The 26765-nt window shown below is 43.0% G+C and overlaps 1 protein-coding gene across 5 annotated transcripts in view; it reads left to right on the forward strand.

Moving 5' to 3' along the window:
• CRADD (CARD and death domain containing adaptor protein) overlaps window positions 1-26765 on the forward strand; it is a 257003-nt gene that overhangs the window by 33247 nt on the left and 196991 nt on the right. For all 5 annotated transcript variants that reach the window (XM_089308753.1, XM_002711202.5, XM_089308752.1 and 2 more), the window contains exons 3-4: window positions 2618-2833; window positions 3985-4288. In XM_089308753.1, coding sequence (XP_089164879.1) covers window positions 3991-4288 — 298 coding nt within the window. In that variant the 5' untranslated portion in view covers window positions 2618-2833; window positions 3985-3990. The remainder of the gene's footprint in view (window positions 1-2617; window positions 2834-3984; window positions 4289-26765) is intronic.

Below are 26765 nucleotides of genomic sequence, written 5' to 3' on the forward strand. Positions count from 1 at the left end.
CCAAAAAGTAAGTAATCCTCCGCTATTGGCAGTGTTGCCTGAGGGCTACACTTCACCTGGATGAAGACAGAGAATGCTGCTGCTACTTGTCCAAGCAGGGAAAAGGAAAGAACACCAATTTTAGAGTGCATTTGTCCTTTTTTTGTTACTATAACAAAATACCTAAAGAAAAAAGGTTTATTTAGCTCACAGTTCTGGAGATTCAAAGGCATGACATTGGCATCAGTATCAGCACAGGTCTGGTGATGCTTCATGGTAGATGACATCACATGGGCAAGGGCGTGTGTGGGAGAAAGAAATCACATTTCAAAAACAGGAAGTTAAAGAGTTGGGTGGTTTTATAACAAACTTCTCTTTAAAGAACAAATAGGATCCTCAAACTATCATCATCCTTTGACAGCAAGGCCCCCCAATCACCCAAAGACCTCCCACTAGCCTCATCTTTTTTGTTTTTTAAAGATTTATTTATTTGAAAGTCAGAGTTACACAGAAAGAGAAGGAGAGGCAGATAGAGAGAGAGGTCTTCCATCTGCTGGTTCACTCCCCAATTGGCTGCAACAGCCAGAGCTGCGTGGGTCTGAAGCCAGGAGCCAGGAACTTCCTCCGGACCTCCCACATGGGTGCAGGGGCCCAAGGACTTGGGTCATCTTCTACTGCTTTCCCAGGCCACAGCAGAGAGCTGGATCAGAAGTGGAGCAGCCAGGACTTGAACTGGCACCCATATGGGATGCCAGCACTGCAGTAGCCTCTTCTTAAAGGCCCCAGCAGCTCTCACATCACCATACTGTGGTCCAAGCCTACAATATGTGAAACCCCAGGGGGAACCAACTGTATCCAAACCAAACCGTAGAGCAAAAGAGGAAGTGGACAAGAGTACAGAGTACCTGAAACTCGACTATCAGGAGTGGGAAGTGGCAACAGGACTATTTACCAATAATATTTTGGCTGTCACCAGAACAACAGAATCTTTATGGGACTGTGTTATATACTGGAAAGAGCATGAAATCAGAATCTTGATTAGAATTCAGGTTTTGCTTTGTATTAACTCAGACTTTGGCTAAGACAATTGGCCATTCTGATTCCACAGTCTCTACACATGTAAAATAATAACAATAATATTAGGCGCATATATAAAAACACTTTACTGGTATAGTAAAATTATATACTAGCATAGTAACGCTGTAAACTGGACATAATTATCAGGTTTTCAGAAGGAAGGTTCAGAATTCCCCTCCACTGATTTTCTTATAAGAATATATTCATCTTCCTTCAGAGGTGCTGGTTGTGAATTCCTTTGGAGAAATTATATTTGAAAGATTTTTTTTCTGTTACTGCCAATCCATTTTGAGCAGGTGCATGACTTTCTGCACATACTTGCATTCTCCGGTTGATGTAAAAATGAATCAATGAATACTTTATTGACCATATGCCTTGTTTCACAAAAGAATTTGAGGAAAGACTCAATTTGCTACTCTTCCATCTCTGTATTGGGTCAGGTATTTGGTCTTGCTTCCCAAAGTAAAGATGTGGTAGACACAGTAGAATCAGCTTCATCTGATGTCCCTCCCTCTAGTTGGTGATTTCAAGACTCTATTGGTGAGTGTGGCCAGAAGTCAGTTTGGCAGTGTTGTGTAGGGGTCACCCTTTGGTGATCAGCCCTTTTAACAGCTTACCCCGTGATTCCAAATGTCCCCAATGCCCCATGACAAACCCCTTTCTCTCTGGAGTAGCCTGGAAGCCCAGGGGCACTGACTTGTAAACTCTGCAGGCAGGAATACTGTGGACGTAGAGATGATCCTGCACTCAGGTGGAAACAGCTGGTAAACAAATGAGTAAGCAAAGGTTTTGGTAAAACAGTGATGTGCTTGAAGAATCAGAATAAAATGGATTGAGTATGGCTAAAAGCTAATTGCAGACCTCTTGCTTCTGTACATATTAGCTTTGTTTGGTAACGGCTAAGGGTGGATCTTGTGAAACTATGTGGGCCCAAATTCCCAGGAACTAGGTTGGCCAAAATGTGTCCTTCACTGTTATTTTACAACCATATCTTGGATCTGTTATTGGGTTTGTTGTTGTTAACTGTTACCTTACAACCATATTCTGGTTTTCCTCTTTATTGTTCACTGCATACCAGGGGTCCGGTTGAAATTGTGAGCCCTAGTGGACAGAATACTATAAAAAGCTATGTAACCCACTGTTGGGGGCTGCCCTCTGGTAAGGAGTGTGGGTTCCTATGGGTGGACGGTCCTGCTCGGTTACCTGCCTTTCATTTGCTTCTCATTTTCAATAAAATTCATGTGTGACCGTCACTAGTTTTTGTAACATTTTGTTTTAGCTTATGAGTGGATGTAACATGCTCTAGATAAAAATAAACAGGTAAACGGAATGGGAGCGCAAGAGAGGAACACAGGTGCACTGCCATTTTAAATAACAGTGGTCAGAAAAGGCTTTGCTCTAGGGTAACTTTTGAACTGCCTGTCTAGTATATCAGTTGTGTGCAGGGCGTGGTGGAGTTACTCTATCAAAAAGCAACAATATCTTTACTCCTTCGCTTAGGTAGCCCTCCAAGTAATACCACAATTTTTCACCTTCAGGCGGTTTTATTGTTTTCCCACAGCAAACATGGCGGACAAAGCGTCAACCTGACCCCTGGACCGCCTATAAAAATGGCGACAGTACTTCCACTTCCTGTGTTTGCCCTCAACAAAGATGGCGACGTCACTTCCTGTTTCGGGCTTCCGCCTTCAACAAAGATGGTGCTTATGGTAGAGGTTCCCTGACAGTCTGGATTCCGGTTGTAGTTTTTTTTTTTTTTAGAAACGTGGTTGCAGACGTAAGTAAGAGGAATCCATCTTTTCTCGAAAGCCCCGCGCTGTGGCGTTCTGACCCGAGCCCTGTGTGGCCCTCTCGCCCCCCGCTAGCTTGGTTACCGGGCTTCAGAACCGGGCCAGGGTTGGGGTAGGGGCGGCGGTGCTGGGGGTCCGCTGTCCCCTCAGGGGGCTCTGACGAGAGTTCCCAGCACTCCCTGTTTGGCGGGTGAAGTTGCTTTGAAAATCTCTGGCGGTTCTTCCTGTTTGTAATCCGTCAAGGGATTCAGCCGCCAAGGCAGGGAATTAAAGCGAAGTTCCGAAGGGATGTTCTCAGCCAAACGTGGACACCCCCTCCTCCACCTGCCACGGCCCAGCCCTCGCAGAGGGCGGCGAGGGGAGCCGGGTGTCGCGCGTCTGAATCCCCTCCGTGCCCCTTAACCCTCCTGTGCTTGCAGCAGTCCCACAGCTTACTGGGCGGCGGTGTGGGCTTTTTGTTTTAAGAAAAAAAAAAAAAAAAGAAAGAAACCATTAAATGCCCCATGCCGATGTCCCATACCCACCGCAGAGCTGTGACAGTGGTCCTGAATTCTTAGAAGGATTACGCTCTGCGTGTATGTAGTGTGGTCGTGTGGTCGACTGCGCACAAACAGTTTAGAAGTACTTTTCTTGAAGGTGGTGATGGTGTGGAGGGTTTTTCTCTTGGAAAAAATCCTTCAATGCATTCTGGCCCCCCACTGCCATTGCTGAGGTCTGTTAGTTTCTCTAGCAGTGGTGGCTGGTATCTCCGATGAAGTCCATGTGGAAATAAAACCATGTTTCTACTCCAGGGCGTTAAAACGGAATGTTCCTCTATAATCCTCAGATAAAAATTGCTTCTTAAGCAAAGTGTCAGACCCACTGCTGTCCACATCCTTATTGAACAAGGAATTGAACTTTGACCACACTGTGTGAAAAGCAAAATAAATAAATAAATAAATACATAAAATAAAATAAAAATTCATTTTTAGTGTCATTTGGAAACTTGGAAATGAACTTAGCTGGGCTTACCAATCGTGTGTGAAATACCATAGCCTGGCCCCGTGCTAGGGCCCGCGATGTATCTGGTGCATTGACATTATCTTGAGGGGCGCTTAGGCATTTCTGTGATTTGAGCCAGGATTTTGTGTCTTCTCAGGGAGCAATGGAGGCCAGAGACAAACAGGTGCTCCGCTCACATCGCCTGGAGCTGGGTGCAGAGGTTCTGGTGGAGGGACTGGTTCTTCAGTACCTGTACCAGGAAGGCATCTTGACAGAAAACCACGTTCAAGAAATCCAGGCTCAGGCCACGGGCCTGCGGAAGACAATGCTGCTGCTGGATATCCTGCCGTCCAGGGGTCCCAAAGCTTTTGATGCATTCCTGGATTCCCTGAAGGAGTTCCCCTGGGTGAGAGAGAAGCTGCAGAAGGCAAGGGAAGAAGCTGCAACAGAGCTGCCTGCAGGTAGGCCTCCACAGGTCTCTTCTCGCCAGCTCCTGAAAGGTTGGAACTGTGCCCTCTAGACTGAAGTTGGAGTTTTAGGCTGGGCAGAGGTCGATGATGCGTGCAAGGGGTGGGGGATGGCAGTCAGGAGTTTGGACTGAAGGGACACGGATGGGACAGGATGTTGGGGGGACAGGATGAGGAGGTCCAGGGAAGGAAGGAAGAAGGAACCATGCCTGAGAGGTTGAGGAGGGCACTCAGAGAGTACGCTGAGAAACGCTTCCAGGGAGACTTGGCAAGCCACTCAGGAGGCATGTTCTCATCAGAGAGCCAGGTCACAGCCCAGCCCTTGGCATCGAGAGCCATTTGGAAAGTGCAGATGGGAAAGCGGGCTTTGGCCTACTGATAACTGGTTTGTTGGGCGCCAGAGCTGGCAGCTGGGAAAGGTCACAGTGGTGGAGGCGGTGCGGTCTCTAGGAAGGCAAGCTCCGCACCTGTCCCCCCTCGCCCTGCAAGGCCCAAGGCGCGATTGTGAAGATGCGCTTAGTTGGTTTCTAAAGGCTGTCAATTTAAAGTGTTCTTTTAAGTTTGACTTTGTTGAGGCACCTGAAGGATTTCCTTTTGTAGGGATGGTCATCTAGGGGAGGGTTTCGTTTTGATTTTAAGGAGAATTGGAAGCTGTGGAAAAAAAGAAGCCATTCTGGTGCTATTAGCCTATCTTATAGCAGGTAGAAGATGTTATACGAAGCACTTGTTCCCTCCTAACATTTCCAGGGTTTATACTTTTTCCGAGACTGAGGGGCAGAGGACTGAAGTGGCAAAAAAAATTTTAAAATATTTTTTTCTAAGTCCCCAGACTTTGTTGTTGCTGTTTTAAAAATGCCAGAACAACTAGTTAAAAAATTCTAGTAATAAAAGACCATTTATTTTTTTTTTCTCCATGGACCCTGTATTTTAAATGATTTTTCAGACCACATGTATGAAGTACTCCTAATGAATTCCATTTTTGTTAATGATGTGTGTCTGAGTATCTGACATGTGATGACCAGTTAAGAAAACCTGATGAAATCACAAAATATTTTCATCCTTAGCTTGGATAAATTCCAGGTAAATTTATGCTTAGACTTTTTTGAAATTGAAAATAGCTCACCTTGGAGGACAACTGGAACTCTCAGCCTGGACTGTCATTAAGCGCTCTACATGGCTGAACAAAACCAAGCCAACAAATCTAAGACATTTTTACTACTTTATTGAAAAAAATAAAACAGAATTGGGGAGAAACTAAAACATTTTTCAATCCTAGCCAGTAAGATGCTTGCGCCCCACATCACAGTTCTTGGGCTCAATTTCTGGCTTTGGCTGCTGATTCCAGCTTCTTTCTAAAGCACGCCCTGGGAGACAGCAGTGATGGCCCAAGTAATTGGGTTCCAGCCTCCCATGTGGGAGACTGGGATTGAGGTCCTGGCTTTTGCAGGCATTTAGGGAGTATGAACTAGCAGATGGGAGCTTTAGCTTTCCGTCTTTATGCTTCTTAAATTTTATAAAAACAAATTATTGGTGTTTTCCTGGTATTTGTCTTAGAGGTTCCCTGGCGGCACCTAGTTGGAAATAAGAAGGGCGAGTTGAAAGGTTTTCACTAGCAATTTAACTTAATTGCATGGTCATTTTGAGTGATGTAAATAGTACTGCTCTATGGCATTCACAGAGGTGTGACCCCATTTCCATTTCCTTGGATTCCTTCGGAGAGTAAGGTTACCAAATGGTGAAAGTTACAAAGAAGCTAAGGGAAAAATAGGTTTTTAAAAAGCAAACAGGATGAGACAGTATGCATAGGAAGAAATTGACTGTATCTGTGTAGAAGTTTAGAAAAATAAGGTTTTCCAGATTTTTAAAATTCTGTCGAATGAAAGATAAGGTTAATCAATAATTCTTAAGTGTTTTAGTTCTTATTAACACAGCTACAGAAAAAAATATTCTGAAGCGGTTTGATTTACATGTCTGTATACCTTCTGCAATGATTATTACATAAACTCATTTTTAAAATAGTTATTTTTGCAATGACTATTTTAAATAACAAAATATGAGTAATATATGCCGGTACTGGCGCAGTGAGCACCTTTTTGCACATCACTCAGGTTTAGAAAAATAACAATTGCCTTTGAGAACCCCTGGATGCTCCTTCCCAGTCCTCTCCTTCTAATCCATGACTCACTGATAAGCTTGAATTTGGAGTTTATCATTTATTCTCTTTACTTTGTGGTTTTTCATCTCATAAAAAGCACTTAAAAAAATCCATGTTACTGAAAATCCAGTATACCATAGATCCTAGTGGTATATAGATTTATCTATCTATCTATCTATCTATCTATAATTTATGTGTATGGGAAATATGGAAGAAATAATATACACATTTAAAAAAGTTTATTTATTTATTTGAAATGCAGAGTTTCAAAAAGGTAGATTTTCCATCCTCTGGTTCATTTCTCAGATGATAGCACCTACCAGGGCTGGGCCAGACTGATGCCAGGAGCCTGGAAGCCCATCTGAGTCTCTCACATGGGTGTGAGGGCCGCAAGTCCTTGGGCCATCTTCTGTTGTTTTTCCAAGTGCATTAGCAGGGAGCTGGATTAAAAGTGGAGCAGCCAGAACTGGAACCTGCACTCAAATGGGATGCCTTTGTCTCAGCCTGCTGTACCTCAGTGCTGGCCCCAAAACATGCATATTTTAAAGGAGTTGTTAGTTAACAACCTTCTCTTTTTTAAGACCTTCAAATTTTTTTGAAGTGTTTAAAGCAGTTAATTTGATGACAGTATTCTAATTCTAAAATTAAATTAGGACTTAATTAACTGGAAACCTAGTTTTTGCTTTTTTTAATCTTGAAAGAGTATCAGAGTTGAAAAGCCTTCCAATTTTATATCCCTATAAACAAACAAACTCATAGGCCTACTTCCTGGGACCCCGAGTGCTTCTCCAATGTGGTAGTAATTGTTGTAAGCTTTAATTTAAATGTTTCTAAAGGCAACTTTGAGTTTTGAGGAACTGGTCTGTAGGAAAATGGAGTGCTTATTTGTGTATGTATGTACATAACCTCTACTACCAACAGCTTATTTTGATTGTAATTGTTAATATATTGTGTGGATTTGGTGTTCTTGTCTTGGGCGGCCTTGAAGACAAAGGGGAAGGAATGGCCTTCTCCTTAGCCATGAGGTATATTCCTCTTCAAAAATGAATGATTTTGTTTTCGTATTCTGGTCTTGCAGATTCTTGATTTTCCCCTAATTGTTTGTTGTTGTGTTTTACTTGTAAATTCTGAGCTGCTTCGGAGTCTTTGTTTGGGTAATCCTAGTCAAGTACTTTTTATTTTTGTGTAGGATGTAATTTTTTAGTAAAGAATCGAATTGTCTTTTTCTTTAGTCTTCTAAATGTCACTCACAGCAAATCCCAAAACATTAAAACAATCAACCACCCTAAAGCTTTGGATTCTCTTTGAATCTACCTAGGTAACTGGTCTCCTAATCTTTGTTAAAAGAAAAAAAAAGTCTAGATGTTAATGGATAGCTGGTTTTGTGTTTTTCTCACCTTATAAGGACTCTGCCTTTCTAAAGAGTTTTGACCATAAATGACTTAATCCACAATGGCACCGTGGCAGGAACACTTCGCAGTGTGTCCCTTTGTGGCCAAGGTCACAGAGTAGACATTAGATCAGCAAGGAATCCTCTCTGGGCTCCTGGGTCATGCTAGGTAATGAGGACAGCGCTGTTTGTGGGTAAAGGTAGCCTGCGCCTGTCTGCACTGACAGTCTCACTCTGGTGCCCCAGCTAACCTGGATCTGGGCTGCCCCAGCCTCCCCAAGTGATGGGACTTAGCTCAAGTCATGGTGGGAGAGGCTCCTGGGCCAGGGGACTCCTGTTTCCCTGTGTTGGCCCTGACTGTGTGACTGGCTGTCTGCCATGGTCCTTTGTGAACAATCTGCCTGATAATCCCGCCTTGCACCCTAGACTTCCTCTAGGCTGGGGAGATTTTTTTTGGTTTTGGTGTTTCTGTCCTCCCTTAGCTAGATTTCTGCTTTGTGTATTCCTAGGCACTGGCTGGAGTGAGGAACAGATCTCTGGGAAAGCAGCTCGGTGCCTCCTGCATTGGCATCAGGTGCATCTCAACCCTTGAGCCTGCTGAAGTGGCTGTCCCTAGGCTGCCACTTGCTTCAGCATTGCCTGAGCCAGGGCTGATTCTCCCCACGACCCTGTGCCCTGAACTCCCTGGCTGCCCTCACTGGCACAGGCACAGGACTGGCTAGTTTGTTTCCCCTCAACTCGTGGCTCCAGGGCTCGGTCTGTCTCTGTGGAGCTGACCTTAAGTGACCATGTGGATCCACATCAGCCACTTTCCTGAGGTGCAGCCTGGCTCTGAGATGGGTATTTGGATGCATCTGAAGTTACTGAGCTGCAATGGCTGACTTTTAGATAGTGTAAGAGGTTTATTAGAGAGATTTCTAGCTTGGGATTCTTTTCCCAAGATCTTCCAGTCATGTTGTGTAACTAACCCTGCTGTGTTAGGAATGTTTACCCCTGATCTCAGTTTATCTGGTTTGGGTCTACCCAGGCACTTACCTATGGCTGAGTAGTGTTTACTCCGGCATCCTGTATGGCCAAGAGAAGTGGGTAAGCATCCATAGCAAGACCCCTCCTCTAGTAAGGGAGGAGTTTATAGGGAGCTGAGATTTCTTTTGTATTATTGTAGCCTAATTATCAGATATTTCCTGAGAACCAGCTACATACAAGGATTCTCCAGACAGGCTGAGACATTCATCTGTCCACTCGGGTAGTGTTTATTGAGTGTTGACTATGAGGTAGACATTAGGTGCTGGTGATGTGACAGTGAGCAGAGCCAAGCTCCTGCTCTGACTGTGTTGTAGTGGGGAGAGGGCTAAGGGTAGGGTCAGAGAGTTAGCAAATGGAGAAATAACATAGGTAGGGGTGCTGAGTGCATGAAGAAGACCTGTGTGTGGTCGGGAGGGAGGTCAGGGAAGCCGCAGAGCAGGGAGGGGACTTCTGCAACAGGTGAAATATGGAGAAAGCGTTTCAGACAGAGGGGACCCCGAGGACACACCTTGGGAGCCACAGGTGACAGAGTGGCTAGATAAGATCCCTTCCTCAACAGAGACCATCTCATTCCATGTCCACATAGGCTCAACCCCACCATCTATTGTACTTTCCAGAGTGTGAGATGTGTATGCAGCCATGACCTTGGGGGTTCTTAAGATGATTTTAGATGATATGTGGATGTGGGATGAAATAATCTTTAAGTAATACTGAATCACATGATGAGAAAGTTATTTCCGTTTCGTTTCTGTTTCATTTCTGATCAGAGTCATAAGAGATCCTCATGGTTAAAGTTTTCTGTGGGCAACAGTATTTAGTTAGCATTTAGTTGTTTTGCTGTATTGCTTTTTCTTTTCATTCTTTCTCTTTCAATTTAGTAGGTTTCTTCCATTTATGGTTTTCTGTTTATGAAGTTCTTTGTGAGATTACATTCTATTTAGGAAAAAATGAGTTGAGGCTGGTGGGTGTTGTGGCGTGATAGGATAAGGTACCACCTGCAACTCTGGCATCCCTTGTGAATGCTGGATTGAGTCCTGGATGTTCTACTTCCGATCCAGCTCCCTGCTAATGCACTTGGGACAGCAGTGGAAGATGGCCCAAGTCCTTGGGACCTTGCAGCTATATGGGAAACCCAGATGAAGCTTCTGGCTCCTGTCTTTGTCCTGGCCCAGCCTCAGCCATTGTGGCCATTTGGGGAGTGAAAAATCCCTCCCCTGCCCCCAACCCTGTAACTCTGCCTTTCAAATAAATAAAATAAATCTTAAAAAAAGAATCAACATAAAGAAAAAAACTAGGAAATAATAGTGTGAGGGACATGGCAAAGCGTAAAGATGCATTTCATATACAAAGGGACTTTAAAGATTTCATGGAAAATGGGACAAAAAGACAACTTGAATTTGCCATGAGCTTTTTGCCGCTGCCTCTTAGTTCCTCACTTGAGCCGAGTGGCAGGTATTTGGGGGAGGAGCCATTGGTGGCTGGTGCAGGTGAAGATGGCAGGCGGGCTGTAGTGCTGGTTCATGTAGCAGATAGTGCCCTGCTCAAGGGCTTTGTGGGTTTTGCTCCTTCAGTTTATGCACAGTGACAGGAAATGGTTAAATTTATTAGTAGAATTTTTAAAAATTGCAAGTTTTGTTGATTTGGAAACAGATTTACTTGCTAATGTACCTAAGTCAGCAGCAAGGAGCCGTAACCTGTTATAGTTGAATTTTGAAGCTTTGAGGGGCTCATGGATCATCTGATTTTCCTCTGGAGAAGATGGGTTGGGGTGGGGGTGGGCATTTAGCTTAAAGACTCTAGGGCCTGGGTTTGAGTCTCAGCTCAGTTTCCAATTCCAGTTTCCTGCTAATGCACACCCAGAGAGGCAACAGGTGATGGTTCACTTACTGGGTCCCTGTCACTGTGTGTGAGGTTGAGTTCCTGCCTCCTGGCTTTGGCCTGGCCCAACTGAGCTGTTTCAGGCATTTGGAGAATAAAGCAGGGGATGGGAGATCTCTCTGTGTCTGTCGGTCTATTTCTGTGTCTTTCTGCCTCAAAGAAAGAAAAGAAGGAAGGAAAAGAGGTCTAGGGAGATTAAGTCAATTTACCCATGATCACACAGCTAGTTAATGTGATTTATTGCCAGGACTGGAATCCAGGCCTCCCCACTCCTGATTTAGGATTCCCCACTGGGCTTAAAATGGAATTATGCTGTAAAGTTAATAATTGAGAAAGGCTTAAAATATTATCCTAATACATATTTTTTCATTTTAAGGGAGAAATTTTCAGAGATATTTAGAAATACACTGGGATGAGATTTTTGTAAAATATTTCATTTTGATGAATGCTAATCTTAATCACTTAAAAGGCAATTACGATAACTCAGTACTGCATCTTATTAGAAGACATTTCCCCCTTCTGCAAGGCTGACATAAAGGAAGAACAGAAGACTTTTTTCGAGTATTTATGGGACTGATGAAATGATGCATCTGTTGGCAGCTAACTGCAGCTCTTTCTAGGAATAGCAAACCATGTGACAGGCCTTGCCCTAGCAGGGATGCCTCCATTTCACTCTTGTAAAAGGATTCGTAAGTTCTTTTGGCCTAGAAATCTTGACTTTGACTTTGGTTTTCCCTTCTTCTGTGGATGTGTGGACCATTTGGCTTATATTAGTCACCCTGTTGACCATCAGGGTTGATTTAGCTTAGTGTTTTCTCAATCCTGGCTCTGCATTGAAATCCAATGGGGTACTTAAAAAACAAAACAAAACAAAAAGACAAAAAACGAAAAATGGAGCAAACTATTGATGCCCAGGCTCTATCCTGGGCTACTCTGTTATGAAGTATCTGGAGATGGGGTCTGGGTCTGGGTCTGGACAAAGGGCTTGAAGACATACTTGCCCATGTGTGTGCCTGCAAAACAAAGACATGTGCAGGCACATGCACAGGTCCCTCACTAGGTTATTTTAAGGTGCAGCCAGGATTGAAAACTCTAAGATATAACCAGCTATTTAGATAGCTGGCTGCTTTTCTTACTCTCCGCACACCAACCTCCCAAAGTTGTATACTTGTTTGAAGAATTGTCCCCATGTTTTCAGGTAGAGGGAGGAGGGGTGGTGGAAATGAAAGCACAGAAGGATATTAGTTTGTAAATATTTTTATTCCTTGTATTTCTTGAACATTGTTGCTCAAGAATGTTCCAGAATCTCAGACCCTGTATAGGTGTGACTACCAACATTAAGATCCATTTGAGCAAAATGGGGGATATATAGGCTAGATATACATAAGAACAAAATTTTAGGGTTTAGAATTAGGTGGTGAATTCCTATTCTATTGTTTGGAATTAAACCAGCAGCCCTTCTCCATCCGGCTACTTTGTGCTCTGTAGATCAAGTCGTATTGAAATGGAGGCAGAACCTGTCAGTGAGGATTGAGCTAGATGGGGCTGTCAGATACACAGTGAGCTGATGGTGACTTGAGGATGGAAGACAGGAGGAGAGAGATGAATGGGTCCAGGGAAGAGTGGAACTGTCCTACCCTGACCTTCTGTGGGGGTGTCAGACTGTTGGCCTGTGGTTTTCATTTGTAATTAAAATTTCAGTCTCTTCTGTGCCTCACAAAGAGCCTCAGAAGAACATCAGTGAAGTACTAATCCTGCTATTAATCAGGGACTAACTGTGTGCCAGGCAGTGTTCTGTGCCTATCACTTGAAGAGGCAGGAGGTATCATGGTGTTGTAGTGTGGCACAGAGAGGTTAAATAGCTTGCACAGGTCATACAAAGTAGCACAGCCATATTTGGAATCCAGGCACTTTGGCTCCAGAGCCTGCTAATGCACATCCTGTAAAAGCTATGTTCTCAGAATTCACTTTCTCTCCTCCATAACTCTGATAACGCGTGGCTTCTCTGGTGTCCATCGTTATTGTTTCCTCTTGGTCCTTCCCTCACTTCCCCAGCGTCTTCCCCCTACAAACCGATGGGATTTTCTGCTCTTCTATGCCTGTTGACCTAAGGCTCATTCCTTTTCCCCCCTCCTGTGGTGATGGTAGGGATTAAGGTAAGGTTGTATGGGGGTCAAGGATCAGAGCCCCTGGATGTCTCCCAACCTGACTCGCTACCTAGAGAGTATAAAGAGGACTCCATCCTCTTGGCTTTTCGTGAGTGTATTGGCTCCTGATGCTGGACTCAAGTCCCACTTTTGCAGCTCGTAAATCATGCTGCCTAAAGCCATCAGTTCCAATAACCAGCTTTTCTGGTATTGTGGCTTTATAGTTTCACCAAATGCTTAGCAAGGTAGCTTTCTCTTTTTATGGGTGTAGTTCAAACTTGTAGGTTGCCGTTGTAGCTAGCTGCAGGAATGCTTGCTTTACTTAATTTGAATAGGCAGCTGTGTTTATACGTGTCTCTCTGTTTGAGCAGCCAGGAGTAGATGTGTATGATTCTTTTCTGCAGGACATTTTTCCCCAGATTTTTTTTTTTTAAAGAGTATATTGTGCTTTCCCAAACAGTGCATTTTAATTGAAAAGGAGAAGACGTTTAGGGCAGGTTTTAGTCCTAGGCTTTATTTTGTTAACGTCTTAAAAGAAACCTAAACTCCTTGGAAGAAGTGCCAAGTTGACAATTCCTGGAAATGTCCATGTTGTTTATGCTTAGCACCAGAGAAGAGAGGGTGGCAACGCTGTTACCAAAATAACACTGCTGAGACATACTAAGTGGCTCTGAGGACACAGGAATAAACAGACTGTTTCTCCTGGGTCCTTACTCATCAATCAACATGGAATGCTTCTGTGATCTAAGGTGTGGGCTTTTCCCCACCCACCAAGCGAGCCAAGCTGCCTAGACGCCAGCAGGTATCCTGTAACCAGGTTAGTTCTGTCATCCTCTACCTGGAAGGAACCTCAGAGTCTGCGGGTGGAGGGCTCAGTCCCGTGTCACTGCCCCTCATTCAGATGCCAGTTGCAAGTCCAGATTGTGCTGGCTTTAGGTTGGGGTTCCTATGACCTCTTCCTTGGGTTCAACTAATTTGCTACATGGAACTCAGAGAAGCAACTCACATTTATTAGTTTCTTGATAAATTAGTTTTTTGAAAAAGGATGTTACTACACGTGGATATATGCATAGAGTAATGAGGTATGGGAGAAGGCACCAGGCTTCAGGCACCTCTGTGCATTGAGCTATCTGGAAGTCCTTTGGGGTGTTTATGGAGACTTCACCACACAAGCATGGTTGATTGAATTATCAGCTAATTTAACCTTTAGGCTCTCTCCCTAGGGTTTGGGGATGGGGGAGGAGCCTAGGGCTGAAAGTCCCAACCACCTAATCAGACCTTGGTCTAAGTGCCCAGCCTGCATCCTGAAGCCAACCTTCAATCAACTCATTAGCATAGAGACAGACACTCATCACTTGGAAGAGTCCAGAAATTTTAGTTGTATGTTGGGAAATGAAGATGAATATCTAGTGTTTATTTCATAATATCACAGTGACAAATGACAGGCTTATGGTTTTCATAACCAAAATATAAAACTTTCAAAGGTTCTCTCAGTTCTGACATTTTTTAATAAGGCATATGAGTGCTACATGGTAATGATGATGTTACGGAAAATTACAGAGCAAATAGAGAACACATCTGCTGGGACTTAACTTGCCGCTAGAACTTACAGAAGGTTGGAGCTAGAAGGGATCTTAGAGATCCCTACTTTGCAGATGAAGAAACAAAGGATATAACCAACTCTAATAGCATGTATGTGGGCTCTTTGGGTTAAGCAGTAGAACTCTGTGCTAATATAAACAAAAATGGGTATTTCTCTGAGTACACTGAGGATCACAACTTTGAAGGAATGACTAAAATTCCAAGAGTCAATAAAGGCAGGAATGAGGCAACACGAGGAGATCTTAGGCCACTGGATGACTGTCTCCAGTCAAGTCCCTCCACTGTGCTTTTCCTCTCAACTGTTGGCTATGCTTGGACCATGAGTGTTTTCCATGACCTGGAGTGGGAAAAGCAATTCCAAAAGGAAGACATCAAAGTGAGTCAACCAAGATATGTTTGCTGTATCAGCTGCATTGTTCTGGATTGAACAGGTCTCACATCTACATGCTTACAAAGAAATGTAAGCCTTTAAGGTAGGAGAACATTCTACATCTTAATATTCATACTAACAAGGCCTGGGTTGAAAGCAAAAGGGGATAGAGAAAGCACAGGACAGTAGTTTTTGGAGCAAACTAGGTCTCTCCAAACCTTTTGAAAAATCAGAATATGTAATGTCGGGGGAGGGGGGAGGAATGGTTGAGACTGTTGATGTAGAGAGGAGATTAGAAAAAGAATTTGGATTGATTACTTGTCTCAGGGCTTTAAGATTTATAAACGCACATTGTCTTAATGTTAGCCCTTTAGGTAGATACTATTATTTGCATTTTACAAGTGAGGAGACTAAGAAGTTAGATAAATTGCCCAGGTACACACAACTTGGTAGTAACAGAGCTGAGATTTGAACGCTGACGGTGTGGCCCACAGTCTGTGCTTCTAATCCCAAGCTGTCCCCTGTACTAGGTCTTAGTTCTTACTGGACTCCGGTATCTGACCCAGGCTAGCTAAAGCTGCTTTATTTTCTGATCTTCTCTTGCCTTTCTTGCTCTGTCACATGCAGCCAACATCTTCATTGTATGTGTGTCAGTCTTGTTTTTAATAGTTTACCACATGGGGTATTAAAAAAAACTGAAGATGATAAAAGATGTTTTCTAAGAAATGTGATTTGATAAAATAATAATTATGGATGAGATTGATGTGGACATTTTCTTCATTTAGTCTTTTTTTTTTTTTTTTTTTTTTTTTGACAGGCAGAGTGGACAGTGAGAGAGAGAGACAGAGAGAAAGGTCTTCCTTTTGCCGTTGGTTCACCCTCCAATGGCCGCCGCGACCGGCGCGCTGCGGCCGGCGCACCGCGCTGATCCGATGGCAGGAGCCAGGAGCCAGGTACTTATCCTGGTCTCCCATGGGGTGCAGGGCCCAAGCACTTGGGCCATCCTCCACTGCACTCCCTGGCCACAGCAGAGGGCTGGCCTGGAAGAGGGGCAACCAGGACAGAATCCGGCGCCCCGACCGGGACTAGAACCCGGTGTGCCGGCGCCGCTAGGCGGAGGATTAGCCTAGTGAGCCGCGGCGCCGGCCCTTCATTTAGTCTTTAACTTGTCTCATTCCTGTCAGTTTTTATTTTTCATCAGTCATGCGATGGTGTTTTGGGCAAAAGTTCCTTTTGAGTCCTTTCATGTTTGAGCCATTTTATTCCTTCGTGTGTCAGTCAAGATCCACTGAGGACTCAAGGAAACACACACTCACAAGAATTTGAACAGGGAAAATTTAATATAAAGAATGTCTGCTTAGTGAAAAGTTAACCATGATTAACTACTGAAGAGATAAAAGTGGTCTCAAAGAGGCATCCAGAACTCCATCTGGTCTCCCAAGCGGGTGGCAGGGAACCAAGCTCTTGGGCTGTTTGCTGCCTTCCGGGAGACATTAGTAGGAAGCTGGATCAGAAGCAGAGGAGTCAGGACATAAGCTGGCACTCCAGTATGAGATGCAGGCATCCCAAGCAGCAGCTTAACCTGCTGTGCCACGATGCTTGTTGCTATTTGTTCATATAGTTAGCCAACATTTATCAAATATCTGCCATTGCAGGCTACTCTGCCAAGACTCTCACATTATGTTTGCTACCTGTTTGTTGTGTTTCTTTCTTTGTCTCTACAACTAGTTTGTTGTCTTCTCTAAGGCAGAAACTATTTTTGTATCTCTGTACCTGCAAAAAATATGCATCATAATGTTAGATAAATAGTTGTCTTTATATGTTTATGGAATGAATGAAAATATGACTATAAAGACGAATGTAAAGACTGAGTCACACCTTCAAAGAGTATAAGTTATCAGGAAAAAAAAGTTAAAATCAATGACAGGTAGAAGCAAACAAATAAAGCAGAACATTGTAGGGGCCCACATTGTGATGTAGTAGGTAAAAAGCCTCTGCCTCCAATGATGGCATCCCATGTGGGCGCTGGTTCATGTCCTGGCTGCTCCAGTTCCAGTCCAGCTCCCTGCTAATGGCCTGGGAAAAGCAGCAGAGGATAGCCCAAGTGTATAGGCCCCTGTTTACCCATATGGAAGACCTGGAAGAAGCTCCTGGCTCTTGGCTCCTGGCTCCTGGCTTTGGCCTGACCAAGCCCTGGCAGTCAGGGCCATCTGGGGAGTGAACCAGTAGATGGAAGATCTCTCTGTCTTTCCTTCTCTCTCTCTTTGTAACTCTGCCTTTCAAATAAATAAACAAATTTTTTAAAAAACAACAACATTGTAACAGAAACCTAGTGGCTTAAAATAACAATAGCTGATTTTACTCATTAATGTGCAATTTGGGCAGAGCTTGGAAGGGACAGCTGAGGAGATTTAACTCGGTTGGAGGATCCATTTCCAGGATGGTCACTCATGTGTCTGATAAATTGGTATTGTTTATTCCTCTCCACATGGGCCTTTCTATGGGTTACTGGGGCTTCATCACAGTATGATGGTTGGGTGTCAAGGCAGCAGGAAATGGAAGCTGCCAGTAAGACCTAGGCCTGGAGATTGGCATAGCTTTACTTGTGCTATGTTCTTTTGATTAGCCCTGAGCCCAGATCCAAAGGGAGGAGATAGGAGATATGGACTTCCTATTTTCTTGGGAAGCATGAATTCTGGGGCCCTATACCACTTATCAGATATACATATCTGTATTTCTTTTCTTTTTTTTTTAAACTTTTATTTAATGAATATAAATTTCCAAAGTACAACTTATGGATTACAATGGCTTCCCCCCCCCCATACCGTCCCTCCCACCCACAACCCTCCCCTTTCCCACTCCCTCTCCCCTTCCATTCACATCAAGATGCATTTTCGATTATCTTAATGTACAGAAGATCAGCTTAGTATACATTAAGTAAGGATTTCAACAGTTTGCTCCCACACAGAAACATAAAGTGAAAAATAATAGACGATTTTTTTTTTAAATGATGATGAAATCAGAGCAGACCTATTGTCATGTTTAATCCCAGTGAGAGTCAAGTTGGGAATTGATAATTTCTTTCTTTTTTTTTTTTTTTTTTACAGAGGGTCAGTTTAGTATGTATTAAGTAAAGATTTCAATCGTTTGCACCCCCATAGAAACACAAAGTGAAATATACTGTTTGAGTACTCGTTATAGCATTAAGCCTCAGTGTACAGCACGTTAAGGACAGAGATCCTACATGAGGAGTAAGTGCACAGTGACTCCTGTTGTTGACTTTACCAATTGACACTCCTGTCTATGGCATCAGTAATCTCCCTATGCTCCAGTCATGAGTTTCCAAGGCTATGGAAGCCTTTTGAGTTCACCGACTCTTATCTTGTTTAGACAAGGTCATAGTCAAAGTGGAGGTTCTCTCCTCCCTTCAGAGAAAGGTACCTCCTTCTTTGAAGACCTGTTCTTTCCACTGGGATCTCACTCACAGAGATCTTTTGCCAGAGTGTCTTGGCTTTCCATGCCTGAAATACTCTCATGGGCTTTTCAGCCAGATCCGAATGGCTTTAGGGCTGATTCTGAGGCCAGAGTGCTATTTAGGACATCTGCCATTCTATGAGTCTGCTGAGTATCTCACTTCCCATGTTGGATCACTCTCCCCTTTATTTATTCTATCGGTTAGTGTTAGCAGGTACTAGACTTGTTTATGTGCTCCCTTTGACTCTTAGTCCTTTCATTATGATCAATTGTGAACTGAAATTGATCACTTGGAATAGTGAGATGGTACCAGACAGGGATGTCCACTCTCACCACTGCTATTCAATATAGTTCTGGAGGTTCTAGCCAGAGCTATTAGGCAAGAAAAAGAAATTAAAGGGATACAAATTGGGAAGGAAGAACTCAAACTATCCCTCTTTGCAGATGACATGATTCTTTATTTAGGGGACCCAAAGAACTCTACTAAGAGACTATTGGAACTCATAGAAGAGTTTGGCAAAGTAGCAGGGTATAAAATCAATGCACAAAAATCAACAGCCTTTGTATACACAGACAATGCCATGGCTGAGGAAGAACTTCTAAGATCAATCCCATTCACAATAGCTACAAAAACAATCAAATACCTTGGAATAAACTTAACCAAGGACGTTCAAGATCTCTACGATGAAAATTACAAAACCTTAAAGAAAGGAATAGAAGAGGATACCAAGAAATGGAAAAATCTTCCATGCTCATGGATTGGAAGAATCAATATCATCAAAATGTCCATTCTCCCAAAAGCAATTTATAGATTCAATGCAATACCAATCAAGATACCGAAGATCTTCTTCTCAGATCTGGAAAAAATGGTGCTGAAATTCATATGGAGGCACAAGAGACCTCGAATATCTGTATTTCAAAAAGTTCGTGGAAGAGTGAATAAAAAGATAATGTGAATGTTTTACAAACTTTTAAAAAAATATTTATTTGAAAATCAGAGTTACAGAGAGAGAGGTAGAGGCAGACAGAGAGGTAGAGAGAGGTCTTCCATCTGCTAGTTCACTCCCCAGATGACTTCAATAGCCAGCACTGGGCCAGGCTGAAACCAGGAACCAGGAACTTCATCTGGGTTTCCCATGTGGGTGGCAGGGGCCCAAACACTTGGATCATTGTCCTCTACTTTTCACAGGCTCTTAGCAGGGAACTGGATCAAAAGTGGAGCAGCAGGGACTGAAACCAGTGCCCATATGGGATGCCGACATTGCAGGTGGTGGTTTTACCTGTTGTGTCACAGCGCTGGCCACTACAATTTTTTTTTGAAGATTTATTTAACCTGGCGTCTCAGCTCACTTGGCTAATCCTTCGCCTGCAGCGCTGGCACCCTGGGTTCTAGTCTTGGTTGGGGCGCCGGATTCTGTCCCGGTTGCTCCTCTTCCAGTCCAGCTCTCTGCTGTGGCCCATGCAGGCAGTGGAGGATGGCTCAAGTGCTTGGGTCCTTGCACCCTCATGGGAGACCAGGAGAAGCACCTGGCTCCTGGCTTTGGATTGGCATAGTGCGCTGGCTGTAGTGGCCATTTGGGGGGGTGAACCAACAGAAAAGGAAGACCTTTCTCTCTCTCTCTCTCTTTCTCTCTAACTCTGCCTGTCAAAAAAAATTTTTAAAAAGATTTATTTATTTGAAAGAGTTATACAGAGAGAGAAGGAGAGGTAGAGAGAGAGAGGTCTTCCATCTTCTGGTTCACTCCCCAGTTGGCCGCAAAGGCTGGAGCTGCGCTGATCTGAAGCCAGGAATCAGGAACTTCTGGGTCTCCCACGTGGGTGCAGGGGCACAAGGAGTTCAGCCATCCTCTACTGCTTTCCCAGGCTATAGCAGAGAGCTGGATCAGAAGTGGAGCAGCTGGGACTCGAACTGGCGCACATATGGGATGTCGACACTGCAGGTGGCGGCTTTAGCGGCTATGCCACAGTGCCCGCCCATACAAATTTTTTGAAGCACTCTCAGAATCTTCAGAAAGTTTGTGGAAAGTGTGCACTATGAGAAAGCTATGCATGATTTTCAAAATTTTTTGCACAAAATAAGCTTTTAAAAATTTTATTTATATAATGAGAATTCTCTTTATACAGGAGAACAAATTTCATGTTTTTCATATATATAAAGAACATAATGGTACTTTCTACCCTACCCTCCCTCCTTCCCTTGTGCCTGCCCTCCTTTCTTCCTTTCTTATTTTTCTTCTAATTTTTATAATGACATACTTTTAATTTACTTTATAATAATAAGCTTAACCCTCCACTAAATTAAAAATTCAACAAGTAAGTGGAAAAACTACTGTTCCTTTAGAGTACAGACAAGGACTGTAGACAGTAATCAAAATCTCAAAATGTAAGTTTTGCTTACCTACATTACATTTTTTTGTACTCTGTATTTTGGTTACCACAAATTATGGACAGCAGACAATATTTGTTTTTTTGGGACGGGCTTATTTTACCAAGCATAATGGTCTGCAGTTGTGTGAAAAGTTCATACTATACTATGAGAAAGCTATGCATGGATTTCAGTCTTTTTTTTTTTTTTTTTTTTTTTGTACAAAGTAAACTAATCTTTTAAACACATTTTCCACAAATTTTTTAAAGTACCCTCATGTGTGAATATAAACATATACTTATGTTTTATGACTTCCTTTCTGAATTCTAAATACTTATTTTATTTGAAAGGAAAAGTTACAGAAAGACAGAGGTCTTCCATCCTCTGGTTCACTTTCTTTTTTTTTTTTTTTTTTTTTTAATTTTTATTTTTTTTGACAGGCAGAGTGGACAGTGAGAGAGAGAGAGACAGAGAGAAAGGTCTTCCTTTGCCGTTGGTTCACCCTCCAATGGCCGCCGCTGCAGCCGGCGCACCGCGCTGATCCGATGGCAGGAGCCAGGAGCCAGGTGCTTTTCCTGGTCTCCCATGGGGTGCAGGGCCCAAGCACCTGGGCCATCCTCCACTGCACTCCCTGGCCATAGCAGAGAGCTGGCCTGGAAGAGGGGCAACCGGGACAGAATCCGGCGCCCCAACCGGGACTAGAACCCGGTGTGCCGGCGCCGCAAGGTGGAGGATTAGCCTATTGAGCCACGGCGCCGGCTTCCTCTGGTTCACTTTCTAAAGGCCACAATGCTCAGAACTGGGCAAGGTTGAAGCCAGGAGCTTCTTCTAGGTCTCTCATGTGGGTGGCAGGGTCTCAAGCATTTGGACCATATTTGCTGCTCTTCCATGTGCATTAGCAGGGAGCTGGATTGGAATTGGAGCAACTGGGACTCGAACTGGCACTCATATGAGGTGCCGGTGTTGAAGGCGGTGACTTAACTTGCTATGCTGCAATGCCTGTCCCAAAATTCAACTAAATATTTAAAGAGCTGATAGAATCATTATCAAACTCTTGCATAAAATTGAAGAGGAGGGAACCTGTGCACACGCATTCTTTTTTTCTTTTTTTTTTTTTTTTTTGACAGGCAGAGTGGACAGTGAGAGAGAGACAGAGAGAAAGGTCTTCCTTTTGCCGTTGGTTCACCTCCAATGGCCGCCACGGCCGGCGCATCGCGCTGATCCAAAGCCAGGAGCCAGCGGCTTCTCCTGGTCTCCCATGCGGATGCAGGACCCAAGCACTTGGGCCATCCTCTGCTGCCTTCCCAGGCCACAGCAGAGAGCTGGCCTGGAAGAGGGGCAACCGGGACAGAATCCGGTGCCCCGACGGACTAGAACCCGGTGTGCCGGCGCCGCAAGGTGGAGGATTAGCCTAGTGAGCCATGGTGCTGGCCCGCACACGCATTCTATAAGGCTTGCATTATTCAAGGATGGTTCAACATATACAGCTTCAGTAACTATAACACACCATACTAATGGACTGAAGGACAGAAACTTAGGATCATCTCAATAGATGCAGAGGAAATAATTGATAACATTCAACATCCTTTCCTGATTAAAAACTCCTAGCAAATTAGTGTAGAGTGGGTGTACCTCAACACAATAAAGGCCATATATTGGAAAGGCACAGCCAACATAGACTCAACAGTGAAAAGCTGATAATTTTTCCTTTAAGATCAAGAACAAGGCAGGGACTCCCATGTTTACCATTTTTATTCAACATAGTACTGTGTGGGCTCTTCCTGCAAGGACTGCGTACTGCCTGGGTGGTGGGGCGACAGCGTTCTTCTACACGAAGCACAAGGGGCAAGTTTTGGTGAACATGCCCATTTATTAACAATCGATCTCAGGCTTTTAAAGGGCAGGCGGAGGGGGTGTAGCTAATTCAGGGCAACACTGATTCTACAGGATAAAGCCTATATTGGCGCCACTATGCTTTCCCAATCAGCTTCAAGGTCACGGAGCCTAAGGTAGCTTTCCAGGTGGTCCTAATGGGCCTGAGCCGCAACCAGGAGCTGTTTACCTGATTGGTAATTACAAGACCCTTCAACAGGGGTGAGGGAGGTGGGGGAAATGTGCTTGAGGCTCCTGCCTTCTGCCAGCAGTCCCCAGAGGCATGGTGTGCCACATCTCCTAACCTCCTGCATGGGCTAGGCAGGCGATTCCCCAGCCAGGCACAGGATCACCCACAGTACTGAAGTCCTAGTCAGAGCAGCTGGGCAAGGGATAGGAAAAAGGGTATATAGGTTGGAAAGGAAAAGTTAAATTGTTCTTTTTTGCAGATAATATGATCTCGTATGAGAATACCCTAATGACTCCACCAAAATACGATTAGAACTAACAGATGAATTCAGTAAAGTTGGAGGGTATAAAATCAACATATGAAAAATCAATAGTGTTTCTATACATTAACAATGAACTGCCTGAAAACAAATCAAGAAAAACAATCTTGTTTATAACAGCTACAAAAAATACTTAGGAATATATATACCAAGGAGACTGTACACTGAAAACTATAAAACATTGATGAAAAAAGTTGAAGAGTATACAAATAAATGAAATGATATCCCATTTCATAGGTTGGAAGAATTAATATTATTAACATACCCACATTAATATTATTAACATACCCACACTACCCAAGGCAATTTACAGATTCATTGCAATCACTGTGAAAATTCCAGTGACATTTGTTATAGAAAAAACAATCCCAGAATTAATATGGAAGCACAAAAGATCCCTAATAGCCAAAGTAATCTAGAGCACAAAGAACAATACCTCTTGCTACTTGACTTCAAAATATACCACAAAGCTAAAGTAATCAAAACAGCATGTCATAGTCATGAGAGCAGACACATAGACAATGAAATTAAACAGATTCCAGAAGTAAGTGCATGCAGTAATAGAAGTGCTAAGAGCATGCAATGAAGAAAAGTTTCTTCAATAAATGGTGTTAGGACAACTGAATATTCACATGCAGAAGAATGAAGTTAGATTCTTATGTTGTATGCAAACATCAACTTCAGGTGGGTTAAGCACTTAACCATAAGATCTAAAATGATAAACATATTAGAAGAAAACAAGGGAAAACTCCATGACAGTGGTCTGGTGATGATTTTTTTTTTAGATGCTTTGAAAAGTACAGACAACCAAAACAAAAAGGGACAGATGGGATTATATCAAAATAAAAATCTCCTGCAAAGAAACAATCAACTGAGTGAAGAGACAACATTTAGAATGATAAAAAATATTTGTAAACCACGTATCTGATAAGGGGCTAATAACAACTCTAGCACCTCAAAGGCAAAATAATAATGATAACAATAATGATAGTAATAATAACTCGATTTAAAAATGGGCAAAGGACCTGAATAGAAATTTCTCAAGTGAAGACATACAAATGGCCAACAAATAGATATGTGATACCACCTCAAACCTGTTAGAGTGGCTATTACAAAAAAGATGAAAGATGAGTGTTGACAAGGGTGTGAAGAAAAGGGAACCCTATCACCTTGTTAGGAATGTAAATTAGGACAACCATTATGGAAAACTATGGAGGTTCCTCAAAAAATTAAAGTAGATCTATATCACAAAACAATCCCACTGCTGGATGGGTAGATATATATATCTCCATAAGAAATTAAATTAATACGTCAAAGAGATGTCTGCATTCCCATATTCATTGCAGCATTATTAAAAATAGCCAAGATACAAAATCAACCTGAAAGTCCATCAGTAGATGAATGGACAGAGGGAATGTGGCTTATATACACAATGGAATACTTTTTGGCACCAAAGAAGTAGGAAAATCCTATCCTCTGTGACAATATGAATAAACCTAGAAGACATTATGCTAAGTGAAATAAGCCAGGTACAGAAAGACACATACTGACTGATCTCACTTATATGTAGACTAAAAAAAGTTACACTCATAGAAGTAGAGAGTATATTGGTAGTTACCAAGTGTGAGATGGTTGTAGAGATGTTGGTCAAAGAATGCAAAATCTCATTTAGACAACAAGAATAAGTTTAACAGATTTATTGTATAGTGTGACAATATTAAGATTTTTGTTCTTAAAAATAATATTAAGATTTTAATTCTTAAAAATAATATTAATATTTTTAAAACAATATTAAGATTTTTTATTCTTAAAACTCCCTGAGAATACATTCTAAGTGTTCTCACCATAGAAAATAATAAGTATGTAGAGAATGCATTATTTATCCACAATGTATATGCAGTGGTAGGAATGTCTCCCCAAATTCCCGTGTTGAAATTGAATCTCCATTGTGGTGGTATTAAGTAATGGGGCCTTTAGGGAAGTGATTAAGTCATAACTAGATTAGAACCTTATGAAAAGGCTGCAGGGGACCAGCCTCATCCCTTTTTGTCCTAAGCCTTCTACCATGTAAGGATATGGCATTAGCTGCTTTTGCTATGTGAAAATGTGGCAGGAAGGCCCTTATCAGGGTCCTTGATATTAGACTTCTCTGCCTTCAGAACTGTGATAAATAAATTTCTGTTGTGTATAAATTGCCTATTCTACATGTTGTACATGATAAATATATGTACTTTTATCAATTAAAAATTAATTAAAAAGAGAGAGAACCACCATTTATAATAAGTGAATAGTGAAATGCAATAGGAATATTTTGAGGCTTTTTTTTCAAGTCTCAAAATCTGAGTTTTTACAGTAGGGAAAGAAAATTATCTTTTCCTTACTTGTCCCAAGTTCATGGCTGGGACTTCTATAGCAAAGCCAAATAAACATGAGAAAAATCATACAAATTGATTTATTATACTATTTTTTAAAGATTTTATTTATTTGAGTGGTAGAGATACAGACAGAAAGAAGGAGAGACAGAAACAAAGATCTTCCATCCGTTGGTTCACTCCCCACATGGCTGCATCGGCCGGAGCTGGACCGATCTGAGCCAGGAACCAGGAGTCAGGAGCTTCTTCTGAGTCTCCCACGTGAGTGCTGGGGTTCAAGCACTTGGGTCATCTTCCACTGCTTTCCTAGGCCATAGTAGAGAGCTGGATCAGAAGAGGAGTAGCCAGAACTTGACATCTTCCACTGCTTTCCTAGACCATAGTAGAGAGCTGGATCAGAAGAGGAGTAGCCGGAACTTAAACCGGGCCAATACACGATGCTGGAGCTGCAGGCAGAGGTACCTTAGTGCACTATGCCACAGCACCAGCCCCTTAATTTAAGTTTTAAAATGAACAGGAAATGAAGACCTGAAGAAATGGGTAAATTTGTGTTTTTTTTCCTCAACCAAAAAACATATTTAGGAGGCCAGTATGGTGATGCAGCAGGTTAAGCTGCCCTCTGGGGCGCCAGCGTCCCATATTGGAGCACTGGTTGGTGTTCCAGTAGCAGTACTCATTTTTTTTTTTTTTTTTTTGGACAGGCAGAGTTAAACAGTGAGAGAGAGAGAGAGAGAAAGGTCTTCCTTCTGTTGGTTCACCCCCAAAATGGCTGCCACGCCAGCGCTATGCCAATCCGAAGCCAGGAGCCAGGTGCTTCCTCCTGGTCTCCCATGCGGGTGCAGGGACCCAAGCACTTGGGCCATCCTCCACTGCCCTCCTGGGCCACAGCAGAGAGCGGGACTGGAAGAGGAGCAACCGGGACTAGTACCTGGCGCCCCATTCAGGGCTTGAACCCGGGGTGCCGGTGCCACAGGTGATTAGCCAAGTGAGCCACAGCACTGGCCCCAGTTGCACTACTGGTCATCCAGCTCTCTGCTGTTGTGCCTTGGGGGGGCAGTGGAAGATGGCCTAAGTGCTTGGGCCCCTGCAACCCACTAGGGAGACCTGGATGGAGTTTATGGCTTTGCTTTGGCCTAGACCAGCTCTGGCTGTTGCAGTCTTTTGGGAAGTGAATCAAGAGATGGAAGATCTCTGTGTGTCTCTTTCTCTTTCTTTGTCTCTCATTCTCTCTCTCTCATTGTCACTCTGCCTTTCAAAACAAATCTTTAAAAATATTTAGAGGTAGGCAGTTTGCATTCAGTGTAGGTGATC

The sequence above is a fragment of the Oryctolagus cuniculus genome, chromosome 11, assembly GCF_051225735.1.
Source record: "Oryctolagus cuniculus isolate XC-2025 breed Fujian yellow rabbit chromosome 11, ASM5122573v1, whole genome shotgun sequence".
NCBI lineage: Eukaryota > Metazoa > Chordata > Mammalia > Lagomorpha > Leporidae > Oryctolagus > Oryctolagus cuniculus.